At 47.5% G+C, this 21,545-nt stretch overlaps 1 protein-coding gene across 1 annotated transcript in view; it reads left to right on the plus strand.

Moving 5' to 3' along the window:
- Positions 1 to 2,080: 2,080 nt before the first annotated feature.
- Positions 2,081 to 21,545, plus strand: part of PSMD7 (proteasome 26S subunit, non-ATPase 7) — a 77,654-nt gene continuing 58,189 nt past the window's right edge. Inside the window, exons 1-2 of the mRNA XM_029608284.1 lie at positions 2,081 to 2,241; positions 2,632 to 2,723. Coding sequence (XP_029464144.1) covers positions 2,168 to 2,241; positions 2,632 to 2,723 — 166 coding nt within the window. The 5' untranslated portion in view covers positions 2,081 to 2,167. The remainder of the gene's footprint in view (positions 2,242 to 2,631; positions 2,724 to 21,545) is intronic.

The raw sequence follows: 21,545 nt of genomic DNA on the forward strand, positions 1-21,545 counted from the left end.
ATTTTTCGATTTTTCACGATATTTTACCCCCCCAAACGGCAACAATACGATTCCCTCCCCCTCCCAGCCGAAATCGATCGGTAAGACGATCGAGGACACGATTCACATCCCTACCCTGCAGCACTCTCTCACCTCAGCAAAGGGTCTCCTGCCTTGCAGTTTAAGTTGCTTTGAATTCCTGGTTCGTGTGTCCTGGATTCCTGATTAGTGTCTTGTTTCTCTAGCCTTGCCTCTCCAGCCTTTCCTCATCTAGCCTCGCTTTGTTCAGCCGTTTTGTCAAGTATCTTCTGTGTGTCTTCATCTCCCCTTGGACTGACTCTTGGGATCTTGATCTCTTACCTGGACCTGATCACTATTGCCTGCCTTGACCTAACCATGCTTGCCTGACACTAAGACCTTACTACCCTTGTCTGCTGCTTGCCCCGACCTTGGCCTGCCTTTTATTTACCATTTCCACTCATGATTTTATAGACACCTATTATGTTCTCTGTCTCATCCTATTTCCAGGTTGAAGAGCCCTAACTGTGTAGCCTCTCATCACAGATGTTCCATCCCTTTTATCATTTTGTTACCCTCCTCTGCACCTTTTCTAGTTCTGCTATGTCTTATTTGAAGACAGTACTCAAGGTGTACATGACTCGATACAGATACATTATTATATTTTCCATTTTATTCTTCATTCCTTTTCATATCATTCCTAACATTCTATTTTCTTTTTTAACCGCCATTGCAATCTGAGCTGAGGATTTCAATGTATTGTCCACAAGAACTCCAAGTTCCTTTTCCTGGATGAAGACAGCATTGTGAAACTATAATTGGAATTATTATTCCTTATGTGCATCACTTTGCGCTTTTCCATGTTAAATTTCTTCTGTCATTTAACTGCCCAGGCCTTCAGGCTCACAAGCTTAACTGTGTTCTAACTACTTGTTATTTTTGTCATCTGCATATTTGATCACGGAACGCTGAAGAGGCCCCGCATTGTATTAAAATATTTATTTTCTCTTTCTCTCCCTCAGACACAGGCTGATTCAGTAAAAGTCGCGAGAGAGCGGGCGCTCTCCTGTGCACGCGATTCAGTATTTAAATGAGAGCCCGTGGTAAAAAGAGGCGCTAGGGACACTAGCCCGTCCCTAGCGGCTTTTTGACAGGAGCAGCGGCTGTCAGCGAGTTTGACAGCTGACGCTCAATTTTGCTGGGGTTGGTTCTCAAACCCGCTGACAGCCACGGGTTTGGAAACCGGACGCTGGCAAAATTGAGCGTCCGGTTTTCAACCTGTGAGCCACGAGCCGATTTAAAATTTTGTTTTTTAATTATTTTAAACTTTGGGACCGCCGACTTAATATCACCATGATATTAAGTCAGAGGATGTACAGAAAAGCAGTTTTTACTGCTTTTTCTGTACACTTTCCCGGTGCCAAAAGAAATTAACGCTTACCTTTGGGTAGGCACTAATTTCTGAAAGTAAAATGTGTGGCTTGGCTGCACATTTTACTTACTGAATCGCGCGGGAATAACTAATATGGCCATTAACATGCATTTGCATGTTGCGGGCACTATTAGTTTCGGGGGGGGGGGGGGGGGGGGGGGGGGGGGGGTGGGGGGGGGGGGGGGGGTGGGGGGGGGGGGGTGGGGTGGGGGGTGTGTGGTGTGTTGGTTTTGATGCGCGTCCAACCCCCCGAAACCTAATAGCGCCCGCAACATGCAAATGCATGTTGAAAGCCCTATTAGGTATTCCTGCTCGATACAGAAAGTGGTGGATCACGTTAACAAGTTAAAAAAAAAGTTAAAAAAAAAAAAACCCCAAAAAAATTTTGAAATAGGCCCACGGCTCGAAAACCGGACGTTCAATTTTGCCGGCGTCCGATTTCCGAACCCATGGCTGTCAGCGGGCTCGAGAACCGACGCTGGCAAAATTGAGCGTCGGCTGTCAAACCCGCTAACAGCCGCCGCTCCTGTCCAAAAAGAGGCGCTAGGGACGCGCTAATGTCCCTAGAATCTCTTTTTGCCGCGGGCCCTTATTTGAATACAGAATCGCGCGCGCGACTTTTAATGTATCGGCCCGACAGTGCACGCGCGAGCTCGCCCTCTCCCCGCCCCTTCCGCTCACGTCACGTCGGGAGCGTGGACCGGAAGCGGAGTCGGAGCGTTGCTCGGCAGGGACGCGATGCCGGAGCTGGCGGTGGGGAATGTGGTGGTTCATCCGCTGGTGCTGCTCAGCGTGGTGGATCACTTTAACAGGTCAGCGGCCGCAATGGGGGCGATGTTGTCCCATGCCCGGGCCTAGAGGCGGGGCGCTGCTGACTCATGCCCGGGCCTGGAGCCGGAACCGGAGCGCTGCTGACTCATGCCCAGGGCCTGCAGCGGCGGACGGCCCTGGCTCAGACCCTGCGTCTGACCCTTACTGTGCCCCAGAGTAGGCGCGGTCCCGAGCAGAAATTAAACTTGCGGGACTCAAGCGATCCTGTTTCGTTATTAGCGCTCTTCTGGTCACGGCGGGTGGTGGCGCTTGGGGTGGGCGGATCTCGGGTGTCTTAGGACCTTTCTTATCGCTGTGCTGCTAATCTGGTGCTTCCCATCTCTTCCCTCCCCCCACTCCTCTCTCTCTCTCTGTCGCTCTTGGCTCTTCAGAATAGGTAAAGTTGGCACTCAGAAGCGAGTGGTTGGAGTGCTCCTGGGCTCCTGGCACAAGAAAATCTTGGATGTATCCAACAGTTTTGCAGGTGAGTTTTTACCCACGTTTTATATGTGACTCTATGGCTAGTGTTATTTACTTATCCTTTCCAGTGTAATTAGCTTCCAGATACTCATTCTTTACTCGTTGCTCAATTCAGAACTTAGGCAGTAGATGTTGGTCTTTTTAGGTTTTGAGCCAACTTACCAAGGCAGACTTTTTTTTTTCCTTAAGATCTGGTGTGTCACTTTTCACAAATCATTGACTTACCCAACTGTTTTGTTTCTACAAAAATAAAAGTAAAGACTGTCCAACAAAAAGAATTGTCTTGCACCTACATTTGTCCTCGTCTGAGCCATCTTATCTCCAATGTCATTCTCCATTGCCTTTTTTATACAGCTGAAACCACTGTTGCCCCAGCCTCCTGTCTTAACCATACCATTTCTGACTCGGCTTCCATTTCTTGCCATTAAATGTTCCTAAGATATTTAGGGGTGTGGAAAAGTAACATAGTAAATGATAGCAAAGACCAAATGGCTTATCCAGCTTCCTTAAATATTTCTCACATGCTAAGTTTAGTGTCACAATTGCCTCCTGGATTTTTAACTTTGGAATGCATCTAGATCTTAAACTACCTTTCTCCATCTTGCATGTTTGCAAACCTGACAGCTATTACAACCCCAACCCTAAAGCTCCTTGCACCTTCTGGAGTTTAACACATCTAGATTCAATACGTTTTGCTTCTTGACAGCTTATTTGTACCAAAAACATGATCAGATTTCTCTGTTCTCTGCTCAGGCAAACGCTTTAAGCAATCTGCCTCTGAACTAGTGGCCCTTTTGCTGTTTTAGTGTCTGTGTTTGTGAGTGAAGGACTTTTAGGATGTGAATGACAGCATAGTAACAGCCATTTATGCTTTTACAATGGTATTTCAAACTTGTGCTAATTTAACCCATTTTTTGAGTTTGTTTATTGTTAAACTGGTGTATTGATTTGCTGCTTTTCTGATCCCGTTACCTTGATTCTTCAGACCCTGTCACTTCTTTTCCCTAATCTGGTGAAAGAGTTTTCTCCTTCATACCCCTGAAGTCTGAACCAACCTCTAGGTGATGCAGTCTCACCCATCCGAATATTCCTTTGCTTATCTCTTGACTGTTAACAAGTTCTTTGCAGCCCAATGAGCAAGTGCTCCATTCTGCCTCTTATTTTTTTCATCTCCTCTGACATTTCTTGTACTACTTGTGTTTGGGATAGTTCTGTAAGAACCATCTTGCACTGAGATCTGCATCATTATGTCCCTAGCTCTTCACTTTTTTTTATTGTTTGCACCTAATTATTCACTTGCATAAAAGTCAGTCCAGTAGGACCAGAGAACACAATGTCAACTAAGATTAAAAAAAAAACACAAAACTTTTCCCAGTTCAACATTATTCACCTTTTACCTATCTAACATAGAAACATAGAAATGACGGCAGAAGAAGACCAAATGGCCCATCAAGTCTGCCCAGCAAGCTACGCACTTTATCCATTTTTTTCCCTTTTTCTTCTCTCTCCCACCTGTTACTATTGGCTTCCAGTACCCTCCAGCCCTAATTCCCCTCCACCCAATTTAGAGAGCAGATTGAATCTGCATCCAAGTGAACGTCCAGCTCAATTGGGGGTAGCAACCGCTGCAACAAGCAGGCCACCTCCTTGCCCCATACTCTTACCCACCCCTGTTTTTATTTTTTTGTTTTGTTTTTTTTTTTTGGAAATAGCAGCCCTCCATCCTTCCGCTCCGTGAAGGTGGAACACCAACTACTGGCCACTGGCATCCCGCTCCGTGAACGCCTCTGTGGCTACTGCCGCTCCGTGCAGTGTTTGAATGCCGCTGTGGCTACTGCCGCTCCGTGCAGTGTTTGAATGTCTCCACTTTATTCACGCTCTCTACACTTGATGGATCTACACTTGATGGATCTACACTTGATTTGGATGTTAAATGTGGTTTAATACAAAATTTTGTTTATATATAAACAGTTGTTCCTTTTCATCCTGCTAGACCAGTCATTACATTTGGGATTTCCCTTTTCCACAGCTTACAAAGACCAGAGAGACACCTTTTTCATGACCTCACTCAGGGTTATAAAGGAGGTGTGGCTTTAGCCAAAACTAGTAGTCTCTGTCAATGGTGGACCCATGAGGATGTAGTTCCCAGGCTCTGTCTTGGTTGAGTTCCTGGAGGTCCCTCCCAATTGCCTGCAAAACCTCCAGAGAAGTGTCTGGCCCATTATGCTGTGGGGGCTGCAATGTCTTCAGAGCACAGTCATAGTTGCTTACCTTCAAAGAGTGGTTCCTGGATTCTCAGGAGGTTTGCAAGGCACTCTAGCTCTCTCTCTCCTCCCTCCATCCCTGCCTGCCTGCCTCTGTCACAGATGAAGGAACAGTAGAAGTAAGTAAGAAGCCAGATCTTCCTGGTCTGGAGGTGATAAATAATGGCATATGTTGGAGAGAGGGAGGCAGTGACCTCCGGGGAAGGTATCCCTGCTGTTAGACTATTGTTCTTGTTGCTACATTGTGATACACGTATGAGTTTCCAAGTAAGGCCTACAAGAATACTACAAGACTTAGCATTACTCAGCAGGGGTGTGACAATCTGCAGGCATATGAATTAATTAGTACTGAGCAGAATATGTTAGGGTAGCAGGCTCAACTATGTTAGAACTGGTAAGTCTTTTATTGGCAGTAGCCCTGCTGTTGCAGTATGGCTCAGGTGTAATACCCTTCAGCAAAGTTGTAGCTTAATTGACTGTTAAATTCTGTAACAAATCCTTAAAGCTGTCCAGAGCTTACCCGAGACAAGTCAGATTTGTCTATCAGGACCTTCCCCTGGTGAATCCATGCTCGTGATTGGCATTGCGGTAGAAGTGGGGATTAGCACTGAAGGTCAGTATTTTTGCTTAAATAGGCCCTTTTTGGGAAGGGTTCTACAAGCCTTCATTTGCAGAGGCAATGGGGACTGAGGCAATCAGTATGGGGGAACCCAGTCAGCCCAAGTTCAGCTTACATGGCAATAACCTTAGCATTCTGGGCAGGTGATAGCTGCAGCCTGGTGACGATATCCTTGAGGACTCTGACCTCAGAGCCCCCAAGAAAAGAACAGTCTTGGCATCTTGTTAATAGAGGGAATGGTGGTGTGGGGGGGGGGCATCATTTATTTACGTGCACCCCACTTCTGGATGGAGGCTGAGGTCAGGGATATTGTTGACAAGGCCAGGAGAGTTCCCAGTGTCCTCTGTCTTAGCGGAAGCTCATCACCATATTTCCAGAGCCTAGCAAGGCTCTTTGTAGGGGGCGAATATGCCCAGCTCCAAGGGTGGCTTTCCACCTAGCAACAACTCCCAAAATCTTCACCAAAGTTGTGATAGTGATGCTAGCAGCCAGGCATACACAGGGCACTATGCTGCACTCAGACATCTGGAGTATAAGCACCAAAGCGGTTCAGGAGTCGGGCCTCCAGAATGATACCCCACCTCCTTTGCTGGTCAGGTTGGATGAGGACTAGAGTGGGATAACCAGATGATAAAGGCCTTGGGCAAGTGGCCCCATGCGCTATTTAATATGGCATCCATGAAGGGCCATTTCAGGAACAGTTATACTCGAAGGAATTTGCTTCACTAAGACGCATCCTAGAACTTCAGACTCGGTACTGCGGAGATTCTTATCCAGGAATTAGTCTTCCTACCTGAGTTAGTAGCAGCTTTCCATGGGAAACAAAGGCCCATCTAGACTCCAGCAACAGTAGCTGTCAGGGAAAATATTCATCCGATTGTCTTGGCATACTTAACATTTATAGAGGAACAAATGAGCTGTTCTTGATACTTGATGCTGAAAAAGATGGTGGATCAAGGAGGTAATAGCATTGGCCTTCCTGTTATCAGGATAGTAGGTCTCAGTAGGGCGCTGGGCTTCCTCGGCCTTGCTAGGAGAAACTAGCCAGGCAGCAGCATGCTCATCCTTGCATCTTCTTGAACACTATAGATTGGTCATACAATCTGTCAGTCACTGCCTTTGAGGCAAGGATTTGTAAAACAGCCATGTTTTCCCTGCCTCAGCAAGGGGAAGTTTTGGTAACTCCCGAATGAAATGACTGATGTAGCAGAATGACAAGGAAGGTGAAATTATACTTACCTGATAATCTTCTTTCCTTGAATTCTACTAGACTAGTCAGGATCCTGCCCAGGAAGATGGAGGGGAGGATGATCAAGGGGATTAAGAGCATCATGTGGGGAGCACCTGTCCTGCTTCTGCTGTCTATATCCTTTCCTCACCTTAAATTTGTGCCTCACTCAGAACGGGTCCCAATACCCCGTAGTAAGTGTTTCAAGAATAGGTTAGAAAGGGCATTTCTAGTGGTCACATTTCTTTGGCAGTAGGCTACTGGTATTGGCCAGGGCCACACCTCTTTTATAGCCCCAAGTGTTATCATGAAAAATGTCTCCTCTGTCTCCATCAACTGTTGATGGAAATCACGAATGTAATGACTGGTCTAGGAGTATTCAAGGAAAGAACATTATCAGGTAAATATAATTTCTCCATATTCCACCTTTTTCTCCAAGATGATCTCAAAGTGGACTACAATCAAAGTTAAACCAAACCTTGATTATCTACTATATGTACTTTCAGGACCTAGATATCTACTCTTTCCCTGTACGTACCCGGATCATTCCAGCTCCTGGGTTTATGCATCTGTGCCAGGACATGGAGACAGAGAAAGTTTATTGCAATCCACCTTAAGTCTGCCACTCTAAGATCTATTTGGTGGGTGGAGAGCAAGACGATAGGGATATGTGGTGTATTTACCATGAGGCAAGCACCTAGTTCAGACAAAGTAAGAATCCCAAGTATGCCAGAAGTTGCTGTCTTTGATTGAAGATTGTGGTAGGTGAGTCATAGATTGGAAGGTTTTCTGCCGCGGAACAAGTAAACACTCAAGCCTTGACTTGTTTCTGGAATTGAGGTTACATGCCTTGAGGCTTAAGGGTAATGGTATCTTGTTTCAAATTTTTGGGAGAAGAGACGGCTGAGGGGGGGAATATGATAGAGATGTTTAAAATCATGAGAGGTCTAGAACGGGTAGATGTGAATCGGTTATTTACTCTTTCGGATAATAGACTAGGGGGCACTCCATGAAGTTAGCATGGGGCACATTTAAAACTAATCGGAGAAAGTTCTTTTTTACTCAACGCACAATTAAACTCTGGAATTTGTTGCCAGAGAATGTGGTTCGTGCAGTTAGTATAGCTGTGTTTAAAAAAAGGATTGGATAAGTTCTTGAAGGAGAAGTCCATTAACTGCTATTAATTTCACTTAGATAATAGCCACTGCCATTAGGCAACGGTAACATGGAATAGATTTAGTTTTTGGGTACTTGCCAGGTTCTTATAGCCTGGATTGGCCACTGTTGGAAACAGGATGCTGGGCTTGATGGACCCTTGGTCTGACCCAGTATGGCATTTTCTTATGTTCTTATGGAATAGCAGCTGGAAACCCAAAATCTTATAGAAGTTAATCTGTAGAAGCCAGGGGAGGAAAAGACAGGAGAGCCATTTGGGAGGACAAGAGTTCGCTTGTGGGAGTTTAAGAGAAGAGCAGTTGGGAGAAATATTATGGGGCCCTTAGTTAAATCACAAGCGGATTGTGATACATTACAGGAGGACCTTGCAAGACTGGAAGTGTGGGCATCCAAATGGCAGATGAATTTAATGTAGACAAGTGCAAGGTGTTGCATATAGGGAAAAATAACCCTTGCTGTAGTTACACGATGTTAGGTTCCATATTAAGAGCTACCACCCAGGAAAACGATCTCGGCATCAGAGTGGATAATACTTTAAAATCGTTGGCTCAGTGTGCTGCAGCAGTCAAAAAAGCAAACAATGTTAGGAATCATTAGGAAGGGAATGGTTAATAAAACGGAAAATGTCATAATGCCTCTGTATTGCTCCATGGTGAGACTGCACCTTGAATACTGTGTACAGTTGTGGACGCCGCATCTCAAAAAAGATATAGTTGCGATGGAGAAGGTACAGTGAAGGGCAACCAAAATGATAAAGGGGATGGAACAGCTCCCCTATGAAGAAAGACTGAAGAGGTTAGGGCTGTTCAGCTTGGAGAAGAGACGGCTGAGGGGGGATATGATGGAGGTCTTTAAGATCATGAGAGGACTTGGAACGAGTAGATGTGAATCGGTTATTTACACTTTCAAATACTAGGACAAGGGGCATTCTATGAAGTTAGCAACTAGCACATTTAAGACTAATCGGAGAAAATTATTTTTCACTCAGTGCACAATTAAGCTCTGGAATTTATTGCCAGAGGATGTGGTTAGTTCAGATAGTGTAGCTGGATTCAAAAAAGGTTTGGATAAATTCTTGGAGGAGAAGTCCATTAACTGCTATTAATCAAGTTTACTTAGGGAATAGCCACTGCTATTAATTGCATCAGTGGCATGGGATCTTCTTAGTGTTTGGGTAATTGACAGGTTCTTGTGGCCTGGTTTAGCCTATGTTGGAAACAGGATGCTGGGCTTGATGGACCCTTGGTCTGACCCAGCATAGCAAGTTCTTATGTTCTTAGCACATGAAGACAAAGCAAAGAGTGAATTTTATACTGCTTTCAACTGGAAGCCAGTGCATCTGAGGTAAGTTTGGCCTTCTATAGTCAGTTTCTCTGACCCCTACCAAAATTCTAGCAGCCATAGACTGTAAAGTTGGAGTTAAGATTATATTGTGAGAATTACAATAGTCAATTCCTGAACATGTCCAGACCAGTGGGATATGTATCCCTACCAGCAGACGGAGTCAGAGATCAAAACCTTGGGCACTGCTACAAATACGAGATTGCCACCTGCAGTCCCTCAGTATTTCTCTGACTCCAGCAGATGGTAGTGGTGCACTCCTGCAATCTTAGTTATCAGTTCAGTTTAGGGAGTTAGGAATTTCTTTTTTTTCCCTTTCCTTAGGTTAGCTTCCTGAGGTGTTGGGCACCTACGTGGGCCATCCCTCAGTGGAAGCCAGGCGTCCATAGGGTTGGACACCCCTGACTATTGTCTCGCCCACTCCAAATCATTGGTTGAAGGCCAGGAGCTCCTGGTTACTCACCTCCGAAGCTGCTTCCTCAACTTTCTGCAATTGTTAGCTCATAAAGTTTTAAAAAAAAAAAATTGTCAGGTTTACAAAAAAAGTAAAGCTGGCTCGGCATCTGTGAATCTGAGGTAAGGAGTGGGGGGGGCCGCTTAGTAGCAGTTGCTCGGGGGTGTGTGCAGCTCTTTTCCCCCACGTTTGTGCCTCAGCTCCCGGGGCTCCGGGTTGCTTGAAGAGGAAGGGGATAAATTATTTTACAGGTGCACCTCTCAGCACGGCTTGGCGCGATCGGACGTCCATTTTTGGCCTGCTTGTAATTTTTCCTGCGCTGCCGGCAGCACGCCCTTCTGCTTGGAGCCGGCCTTCTCCTTCATCCTTTGGCTGCATGGAGCGTGTCATGGTGCCTTGCACCAAATCGGCACCCTGCCACGCGTGTGGAGCGCGCGGTCAGCCTTTAGATTCGGCATCTCTCTGCTCAGCCTGTGCCTCGGGCCTGGAGGGCTCATCGTGGCTTAATTCCCCTTCCACGGGGGAGGGGGGTGACTCACGGGCCGGATCGTGGGTGGAGGATTCCCTGTTGGGGGTGGGCTGCTTGGTGCCAGGTGATCTACCCGGGGGAGACGATGAGCCGGAGGGGTTTTCTTCGGAGTTTATTCTTCTTATACACCAAGCCTTCCTGGCTAGGAGGCAAGTGGTGCATAGGAGACACGGACAGCCAGTGGACCGGTCGGAGCCTATTAAGACGGGGAGACCCGCAGACACCCAGCAGCCTTTGGAGCAGCCTCATCCAGTGGAGGGCACTCTCGGGGGGCCCCAGGGACTGCTCCCTGGTTCGGGAACAGCACCTGATCCAGATGCAGGTGCAGATTCAGACCCGAGTCCGGATCTGGGGGCGTTGTCCAGGATGACCTGGATGGGGACGACCTTCCATCTGCAGATGGGGATGATCCCAGCGTGGTCCGTCTGTTTAAGCGTGACAAGCTGCGGCCCCCTTATTCCCCGGGTTTTGGATGTGCTGGGTCTTAAGGTTTCTCCAGAAGAATCAGATAATGAGGGGGTTAACCTGGTTCTCGATGGTATTTGGGGGGCTGACAACTTCTTTTCCTCTGCCCAAGAAGGTCCGCAAGGTGGTGACCTGTGAGTGGGATGCCCCAGATGCGGGGCTGAAAGTGGGCAGGGTAATGCCAAAACTTTATCCCCTTTCGGCGGATGTTTTGGATCTGCTGAAGATTCCAAAAGTGGATGCTGCGGTTTCGGCGGTCACGAAGAAAACTAAGAACATAAGAACATGCCATACTGGGTCAGACCAAGGGTCCATCAAGCCCAGCATCCTGTCTCCAACAGTGGCCAATCCAGGCCATAAGAACCTGGCAAGTACCCAAAAACTAAGTCTATTCCATGTTACCATTGCTAATGGCAGTGGCTATTCTCTAAGTGAACTTAATAGCAGGTAATGGACTTCTCCTCCAAGAACTTATCCAATCCTTTTTTAAACTCAGCTATACTAACTGCACTAACCACATCCTCTGGCAACAAATTCCAGAGTTTAATTGTGCGTTGAGTAAAAAAGAACTTTCTCCAATTAGTTTTAAATGTGCCACATGCTAACTTCATGGAGTGCCCCCTAGTCTTTCTATTATCTGAAAGAGTAAATAGCCAATTCACATCTACCCATTCTAGACCCCTCATGATTTTAAACATCTCTATCATATCCCCCCTCAGCTGTCTCTTCTCCAAGCTGAAAAGTCCTAACCTCTTTAGTCTTTCCTCATAGGGGAGCTGTTCCATTCCCCTTATCATTTTGGTAGCCTGTAGCTGGAGCCACTGCTTGAAGGATATGCAGCACCGCAAACCCGAGATCCAGCTGAAGCGGGTCTTTGAGGTGGCCGTTCTTAGCCTTCGGGCGGTGGTCTGCCGTAGCCTTATGCAGAGGGCTTGCCTTTGTTGGGTACAAGAGGCAGTGCCCAGTTCCGGGGCTGGCGGTAGTGGCCCCTTACAGGCCGCTCGCTTGGAAGCGGGTATCGCTTATGTGGCAGTCGTGCTCTGTGATTTGGTACACACTTCAGCATGTAGCATGGTGTCTGTGGTGGCGGCGCTTAGACTCCTTTGGTTGCACAACTGGGCGGCGGATTTGTCCTCAAAATCCCAACTCTGTAACCTACCCTTTAAGGGCAAGCTACTGTTCGGAGAGGACCTCAATCAGTTGGTGAAGCTGCTCGGGGAGTCCAAGGGCAATAGGTTACCTGAAGATAGACGGTCTTCAAAGAAAGTTTTCCCCCCTTGGACTCGTTTCTGGGATGCTCGTTGTTTTCATACAGGCAGATACACCTCTTCTTCTGGACCAAAGCAGATTCCGGGTCACCAGCAGTCCTTTCGCGGTGGTCACTGCCCAGGTAGGGATGCTGGAAACCTCAGGGCTGGAAGCAGTAAACCCTCCCAATGAAGCCTCGAACACCCATTCCGTCGTCGAAGCTGTTGGAGGCAGATTATTCAACTTTTACACGGAGTGGAAAAGGATTACCTCAGACCGGGTGGGTCTTGGAGTGATCAGAGATAGCTACGCTCTGGAGTTCTCCCGTCTGGTTCGGGAGGTTTTTGTGGAATCTCGCGTAGCCTCACGCAGCAAGCACGAGGCAGTTCAGGAGACTCTAGGACGACTGCTCAATCTAGAGGCCATGGTCCCGGTGACAGAACAGGGCCGGGGCAGGTATTCGGTTTACTTTGTGGTTCCCAAAAAGGAGGGCACGTTTCGTCCCATCCTAGATCTGCAGAAAGTGAACCAGTGTCTTCGGATCCCTCGTTTTCGGATGGAAACCCTGAGGACGGTTATGGCTGCGGTACAGAAAGGAGAGTGTCTAGCGTCTCTAGATCTCACGGAAGCGTATCCACACATTCCGATCAGGCTGAACCACCAGCGGTATCTGCGCTTCAAGGTGTTGGGTCAGCATTTCCGGTTTCGAGCTCTCCCTTCGGTCTGGCGACAGCGCCTCGTATGTTCACCAAGGTCATGTGATGGTGGCAGCCTTCCTTCGTCAGTAGGGGATTTTAGTTCATCCATACCTGGACAACTGGTTGATTCGAGCAAAATCACGGGAGGACTGCAAAAAGATCGGTCCAGAGAGTGAGACTCACGCTGCAGTCGCTCGGCTGGATAATAAATGTACAGAAGAGTCACTTGGCGCCCACCCAAGCGCTAATCTATTTGGGAGCGCTGTTCGATACCTTTCGCGGTAAGTTGTTTCTGGCGCAGACAGGGTGACAAAGTTGCAAGACCTACTGCGGAGGGAGAACCCTACAGTATGGCATCATTTGTAAGTCCTGGATTCAATGGCTTCCACCTTGGATTTGGTCCCGTGGCGTTCGCTCACTTACGACCGTTACAGCATGCGCTATTGTCACGATGGAGCCCGGTGACGGAATAATTCCACTTGCCAATTCCACTTTCATGGCTGTCTTGTGACAATCTGGAGCGGGGGGTGGATCTGGACCCTCCGAATTGGGTGGTGATCTCCACCAACGCCAGCCTGTCAGGTTGGGGAGCAGTTTGTGCGGACAAAGCCGCTCAAGGTCTTTGGTCACCGACAGAAGGATCCTGGTCCATCAATCGACTCGAGACGAGGGCTGTTCGGCTTGCCCTACAAGTATTCCTGCCATTGGTCGAAGACAGAATGGTGCAAATATTCTCCAACAATGTGACAGTGGCTTACATCAACTGACAAGGGGGAACAAAAAGTCCCGCAGTAGTGCTCGAAGTGCGATTTTTGTTCGCCTGGGCAGAGCGTCATCTCGGGAATTGCCGTCTCACATGTCGCAGGGGTAAAGAATGTTCAAGCGGACTTTCTCAGCCAGCAGCAGCTCAACACAGGGGAGTGGAAGTTGGCGGCCGAAGCCTGGAACCTCATTTGTGCCAGGTGGGGCATGCCACAGTTGGATCTGATGGCAGCTCGGGCCAATGCAAAGACAGAACGCTTCTTCAGTCATCGTCGGGAGCAGGGCTCTGTCGGTCTCGATGCGCTGGTGTACCCATGGCCCAGTGGAATTCTTCTGTACGCCTTCCATCCCTGGCCCCTCATTGGTCGACTTCTTTGTTGCATAGAGCTCCATCCAAGCAGTGTAGTGCTGGTGGCTCCGGAGTGGCCACGTTGTCCGTGGTTCGCATGGCTCTGGAGGGTCCCTTGCAGCTCGCTCACATTCTGCATCTGCTTCATCAAGGACCCATATTTTTGGATCAAGAGGATCACTTCTCTCTTGCGGCCTGGCTTTTGAGAACCAATGTTTACGCTTGAAGGGATATTCCAAACAGGTCATTTCCACTCTGCTTCAGGCACGGTGTCCGGCGACTTCTATGGCGTATGGAAGCTTTTTGAGACATGGTAGATGTTCCCTTGGTGTTGGACTTTCTGCAGCAGGGGCTAGCTTAGGCTTTAGCCTTCAATTCCCTCCGGGTCCAGGTGGCAGCCTTAGGGGCCTTGCAGGGCAAGTTTCATGGCTGTTTGCTAGCGGCTCTCCCAGATATAGCTCGGTTTCTCAAAGGGGTCAAGCATTTGCGTCCTCCCATACGCCCTGTATGTCCGGATTGGAGTTTGAATGTAGTGCTTCGTGTACTGTGTGGATCACCATTTGAACCTCTTCACAGGGCTTCGGCTAAAGATCTGACTTTAAAAACCGTTTTCATGGTGGCCATTTGTTCGGCGCGACGAATTTCAGAATTGCAAGCATTGTCGTGTCGTGACCCTTTCCTTCAGATCTACAACGATAGGGTGTCGTTGCGCACAGTGCCGTTCTTCGTCCCCAAGGTTGTCTCTTCCTTCCATGTTGATCAGACGGTGGAGCTTCTGGGCTTTCCGCAATGGTCCTGGGAGTCCGCCCATGAGAGGGATCTTCATCTTTTGGACGTTCGGCGTGCTTTATTGTGCTATCTGGAGGTTGCTAATGACTTCCGGCGTTCGGATCATCTCTTCATTCTCTTCGGCGGACCAAAAAAAAGGGGACAAAGCGTCTAAGGTGACCATTTCCTGCTGGATTAAAGAAGCTATCTGCTCGTCCTACATAGCCTGAGGGCGCCAAGTGCCTGTCAATTTGCGAGCTCATTCCACCAGAGTCCAGGCAACTTCCTGGGCTGAGTGTCAGCTTCTGTTGCTCCAGGAAATCTGTAGGACAGCAGTGTGGTCTTCCCTTCATACTTTCACTAAGCATTACCAACTGGACATGAGAGCTTCTGAAGAATCGTCTTTTAGTAAGAGTGTCCTGTGTGCGGGTCTTTCGGGTTCCTGCCCAGTGTAGGGTGGCTTAGGTATATCCCACTGGTCTGGACTGATCTGGGTATGTTCAGGAAATGAAAATTGGTTCTTAGCTGCTAATTTTTGTTCCTGTAATACCACAGATCAGTCCAGAGGCCCACCCTTTTTTTCAGATTCCGAAAGACTGCCTTTGCTAGGTTATTTGCTGTTTTTCAAGGAGCTCCGTTTGCAGATAATTTTGATGGAGCAGATTCATAGGTGTCTGTTTATGGTTATGGGTTTTCATGGGGACGAATGGGTTGCAAGTTTGTTTTGGTTTCAACCCCCCCTTCGCCCGTTAGTTTGATAGTGTGAGCTTGGGAACAGGCCAATACTGAGGGACTTAAGGTGGCACTCTCGTATATGTAGCAGTGCCCAAAGTTTTGATCTCTGACTCCATCTGCTGGTAGGGATACACAACCCACTGGTCTGGACTGATCTGTGGTATTACAGGAACGAAAATTAGCAGGTAAGAACCAATTTTCATGTCTTTTGGTGATTAATGCATGTGTCACAGTAGCAAGATTGTATTTATCAAAGTAGTTGCACAGTTGGCGAATCTAGTGCAGATGCATAAAGGAGGTTCTTACCACCTTAGAGATGTGACTTTCCATCATGAGGTTCTGCCCGAGAAGGTCCTCTAGGCTTCATATTGACTCCATGAGATGTAAGGAAGTTCCTGACAGGGAAGGTGGTGATTACAGGGAGTGACCTTTATGGCTGAGCCAGCGGCATTCCAATTTTGGAGGGGTTTAGTTTGTTTCTCAGCCAGTGGGCTACTGCTGTAAGACAGTTATTGAGGTTAGCAATAGATGAGGCTTGGTCCAATCCCATTTTGATGCAGAGTTGTATGACATTGTGTTGAAAGACTGGATGAGGTCGCAAATTGGACAAATATAAATGTTAAAAAGATTGGTGAAAGGAATGAGCCCAAACAATTTGAGCATGAGAGATTGAATTAAGTTAGGTAGAAAAGGTTGAACTATATTGGTATGTGCTCTTCCCTGTATGTAACCAAGTCAGTCCAGATTCCTGGGTTTTGCCTCTCTGCCAGCAGATAAAGACAGAGAAAGTTTCCCTGACACTGTACATAACCCAGTATGCCATGTGCAGTCCCTCAGTATTTCTCTGACTCCAGCAGATGGTAGTAGATGCTGCAAACCTGCAGGTCTGCAGTTTGGGGGGGGGGGGAGAGAGCGAGCCTTTCAGGGGGTTGCTAATTCCTGTTAGACCATCCCTCCCTGGTCTGAGGCAGAACAGCTGGGGATTGGTGACCTTTTAGTATGCTTGGTCCTTAACTCCGTGGGGTGCAAATCTGGTTGTCCAGATCCATCCCGAGGTTGCTGAGGCAGCTTGAGGGAACGGATCCTGTCTTGGATGGTTTGAGGGGTTCAGCAAAAGCCATCCTGTACCACAAGTGGGTAAAGAAGTTGGTGGATCGAGAGTGGGGATACTTCCGAGGCTGGCTTGAGAGTTGGGAGGGCTATGGCAAAACTTTATCTATTACCCAAGCAGACGCTGGAGCTTCTGTCTCTTCCTAAAGTCAATGTTCCCGGTTGTGGGGTCCACTGCTTTGAGAGATGTCCCAGATCGGAACATAAGAAATTGCCATACTGGGTCAGACCAAGGGTCCATCAAGCCCAGCATCCTGTTTCCAACAGTGGCCAATCCAGGCCATAAGAACTTGGCAAGTACCCAAAAACTAAGTCTATTCCATGTTACCGTTGCTAGTAATAGCTGTGGTTATTAACTAAGTCAACTTAATTAATAGCAGGTAATGGACTTCTCCAAGAACTTATCAAATCCTTTTTTATACTAACTGCACTAACCACATCTTCTGGCAACAAAATTCCAGAGTTTAATTGTGCCTTGAGTGAAAAAGAACTTTCTCCAATTAGTTTTAAATGTGCCACACTGCTAACTTCATGGAGTGCCCCCTAGTCTTTCTATTATCTGAAAGAGTAAATAACCGATTCACATCTACCTGTTCTAGACCTCTCGTGATTTTAAACACCTCTATCATTCCCTTTATCATTTTGGTCGCCCTTCTCTGTACCTTCTCCATCGCAATTATATCTTTTTTGAGATGCGGTGACCAAATTGTACACAGTATTCAAGGTGCGGTCTCACCATGGAGCGATACAGAGGCATTTTGACATTTTCTGTTTTATTCACCATTCCCTTTCTAATAATTCCCAACATTCTGTTTGCAATCTGCCATTTTCATGCCCATTTTCCAGCATCACAAGGTCTTCCTGCAATTTATCACAATCTGCTTGTGATTTAACTACTCTGAACAATTTTGTATAATCTGCAAATTTGATTACCTCACTTGTCGTATTTCTTTCAGATCATTATAAATATATTGAAAAGTAAGGGTCCCAGTACAGATCCCTGAGGGCACTCCACTGCCCAACTCCCTTCCACTGAGAAAATTGTCCATTTAATCCTACTCTCTGTTTCCTGTCTTTTAGCCAGTTTGTAATCCACGAAAGGACATTGCCACCTATCCCATGACTTTTTATTTTTCCTGGAAGCCTCTCATGAGGAACTTTGTCAAATGCCTTCTGAAAAATCCAAATACACTACATCTACAGGTTCACCTTTATCCACATGTTTATTACACTCCTTCAAAAACGTGAAGCAGATTTGTGAGACAAGACTTGCCTTGGTAAAGCCATGCTGACTTTGTTCCATTAAACCATGTCTTTCTATATGTTCTGTAATTTTGATGCTTAGAACACTTTCCACTATTTTCCTGTACTGAAGGTCAGGCTAACTGGTCTGTAGTTTCCTGGATCGCGCCTGGAGCCCTTTTTAAATATGGGGGTTACATTAGTTATCCTCCAGTCTTCAGGATTTTAATGGACAGGTTACAAATTTTTACTAATATGTCTGAAATTTCATTTTTTTAGTTCCTTCAGAACTCTGGGGTGTATACCATCCAGTCCAGGTGATTTACTACTCTTCAGTTGTCAGTCAGGTCTACCACATCTTCTAGGTTCACCGTGATTTGGTTCAGTCCATCTGAATCATTACACATGAAAACCTTCTCCAGTACAGGTACCTCCCCAACATCCTCTTCAGTAAACACCGAAGCAAAAGAAATCATTTAATCTTTCCGCGATGGCCTTATCTTCTCTAAGTGCCCCTTAACCCTCGATCATCTAACGGTCCAACTGACTCCCTCACAGGCTTTCTGGAGGCTTTTTGGAGGTTCACCTCAAAAGGATATTTGAGGTTTTTGGCCCTGAGCTTTCGAGCAGCCATTTGTACCAGTTTTATGCAAAGGGTTTGCCTGTGCTGCGTCCAGCAGTTGTAGGAGGCTCAGCTGCAGTCAGGTGAGGATGCGCAGAAGGCTGAACGCTTGGAGGCTGCTGTGGCGTACGGAGCAGATGTGATCATGATGTCTGTGATATCAGCGTAACTGGTCAGTAGATTTGTGGTCCAAGTCTCAGCCAGGGCTCCGTATTCACACTAGAATTGGCTCCAGGCCAGCTTGCATGAAAGATCAGTCATTAGTGGTTTCAGCGGTGAGAGAAAGCCAGGTAAGCTGCTACTTGCAGGAATGCCATGTCCTGCATTGCCCCTAGCTTTACAACAACACATCCCTATGAGGTATGTCTCTTTGGGGGCTACCTTCATTTTTGAAAGTAGCTCAAGGCACAGCTGCTTCTAGGAGCCGTAGACAAATATATCAAGCCTGATTCTGTTTCTGTCTGCTGTGGTTTCAGAATCCTGTATATATGCTAGGAATGTATCCATTCTTCAGAGATCTGAGATAGTTATGTTGTCTGTGTGCAGTTCTGGTCGCCATATATCAAAAAGGATATAGCTGCATTGGAGAAAGTGCAGAGAAAGGCAACCAAAATAAGGGGCATGGAACGGCTACCTATGAGGAAAGGCTAAAGAAGTTAGGACTGTTTCAATTTGGAGAAGAGGACAAACTGAGGGGGGATATGATAGAAGTCTACAAAATCATGAAAGAACTTGAACAAGTTAATGCAAATCAGTTATTTACTCTCGCAGATAATAGAAGGACCAGGGGCCACTCCATGAAGTTAGCAAGTAGCTCATGTAAGATAAATCAAAATCTTTTTCATTGAGTACATAGTTAAGCTCTGGAATTCATTGCCAGAGGATGTAGTTACAGCAGTTAGTGTAATTGGGTTTAAAAAATGTTTGGATAAGTTCCTAGAGGATAAATCCATAAACTGCCATGATGGTAATTAATAAGCAATAGTAGCTTGAGTTTTATTTAATGTTTGGGTACTTGCCGGGTATTTGTGACTTGGATTGGCCATTGTTGGAAACAGTAGACGTGTTGGAGCCAGGTTGCATTTGAAAACTCTGAACCTAGCGCAAACATGCTCTTTGCATAAAGCCGGAGCAAATGGTGGCCCGCAGCCCCAAGTCCGGCCCCTTCAAAGATCCTCTTGAGATGAAGCTCTGATCCTGAACATCCTTAAGAGCCGCGGCCCCCGCCACCAGAATAGTAGTTTTCTTAGTGACCGCGGAAATGCCGCATCAACTTGCGGAAGCGCAAAAAGCTCCAAGGTTTTTCCGGCAAGGGGTAGAGTTTCCACATCGCTCTACCCACCCTCAAGCCCGAGTCTGGGAAACCCATTCGCGTTCTAACCAACCTGCCGCAAAAGTGGAAGGAGGAGCCCTAAGGTTATCTAGGGCAGGTCCACCCCATCCATCTGCGGAACCCTCCTGAGAGCTTTCAAACCAAGCTCCTCAAGAACTTGAAGCAGAGGTTCCAACTCCTCACTCCGGAATAAACGGAGATCTTGGTCATCACCCTCTGCCACCGAAGATGTCCCCCATGTCATCTCCCTGACCCAAGTCCGGGGAACCCAGATCCTGTGCAGCCGACGCTGTTGCTGCCCCTGCTGGAGGGACCGGGACCTCTAAGCCCCCCCCCCCCCAAGGGCTGGGCAAAAGTGGGACCCCCAAGTCACGTGACCACGTAGACCCTGACTCTCGGCCCCCGGAGACCCCGACCTTCCTGCTGTGCCAGATAGGTTTGATGAAGCAGGCCCCTGAGGCAAAAGGATCTGACTAGCACCTCTGGAGAGCCCCTGCCCCTCGAAGGGGCTTGGTTGGACCGGGAGAGCCGCAGAGGGAGATCCCCCTCCAAAAATGGCGGCGCGCGCGAATCCGGCACCAAAATGGCTTCCGCTCCCGCTATGAGGGAGCCAGCAGACGTGGAGTCAGCAGGGGCATTCATAATTGGCCTGACTGCGGCACCCACATGCTTATTAAAGCGCTGCCGTTTAGACCCTCCCAAGAGGAGGGAGGGCCCTTCCCCCCCCCCCCCCCCCCCCCGATACACAGGCAGAGCAGAGACCGGCCCGACTCAAGATGCGCCGGGACTGCCCCACACGCGCGGTAAGCCGAGCCGCGAACAATACCGAGCAAAGAGGAAGCAGAGAAAGAAAAGAAATCAAAAGAACCGTCATGATCAACGGGGGGGGGGGGGTCGCCCCAGATCCTTACCACTCAACCGTCCTATTCTTCTTTTTTTTTCTTTTTTTTTAAACTTTTGCAAAAAATAGCAGGAAAGTTCCTCCCCTAGAGCTGAAAGTTGCTGTTCAGCTCAGATCAGCCACAAAACAATGAGAGAAACCCCTGAAGAAGAAAAAAGGGGCTGAAAGCCGCAAGACCGGCCTCGTGAGGGGAGGGATCTGAACCACCAGATTTACACTCCACGGAACATTAGCTAAAGGCCTTGCTTTTAATTCTCTTAGGGTACAGGTAGCAACTCTAGCCTGCTTGCAAGGGATGATTGAGGGTTACTCTTTATCTTCTCATCCGGACATACAGAGGTTTTTTTGGGGAGTTAAGAATTTGCGTCCTCCGGTGCGGAAAGTCTGTCCCCCCGGAACCTTAATCTAGTTTTGCGAGTATTGTGTGATGCTCCATTTGAGCCAGTTTGGAGAACGACCCTTAAGGATTTGACTCTCAAGGTTGTGTTCTTGATGGCCATCTGTTCTGCCAGGAGGATTTCTGAATTGCATGCCTTGTCGTGCAGGGACCCATTCCTTCAAATATCTGATTCTGGAGTCAGATTGCGTCGGTTCCTTCTTTTGTCCCGAAGGTGGTCTCTGCCTTTCATGTTAATTAGACTATCGAGCTCCCAGCGTTTACATAGTTGGATGATTCTATGTAGCATGCTCGGGAGCTTAAGCTGTTGGTGTCCACAGGGCCTTGCTTCGCTATCTCAAGGTTACTAATGATTTCAGGAGGTCGGATCATCTTTTTGTTTTATGGAACGGATCGAAGAAGGGTACCCATGCCTCCAAAACAACTATTGCCAGGTGGCTAGAGGCTATTGGATCAGTGTATATTCTCAAGGGCCGTCAAGTCACTGAGGGTTTGCGGGCCCACTCGACTCTGGCTCAGGCGGCTTCATGGGCGGAGGCTCAGTTGGTGTCTCCACAGGAGAATTTGCAGGGCGGCGACTTGGAA

This window comes from Rhinatrema bivittatum, chromosome 7, assembly GCF_901001135.1.
Source record: "Rhinatrema bivittatum chromosome 7, aRhiBiv1.1, whole genome shotgun sequence".
NCBI classification, from domain to species: domain Eukaryota; kingdom Metazoa; phylum Chordata; class Amphibia; order Gymnophiona; family Rhinatrematidae; genus Rhinatrema; species Rhinatrema bivittatum.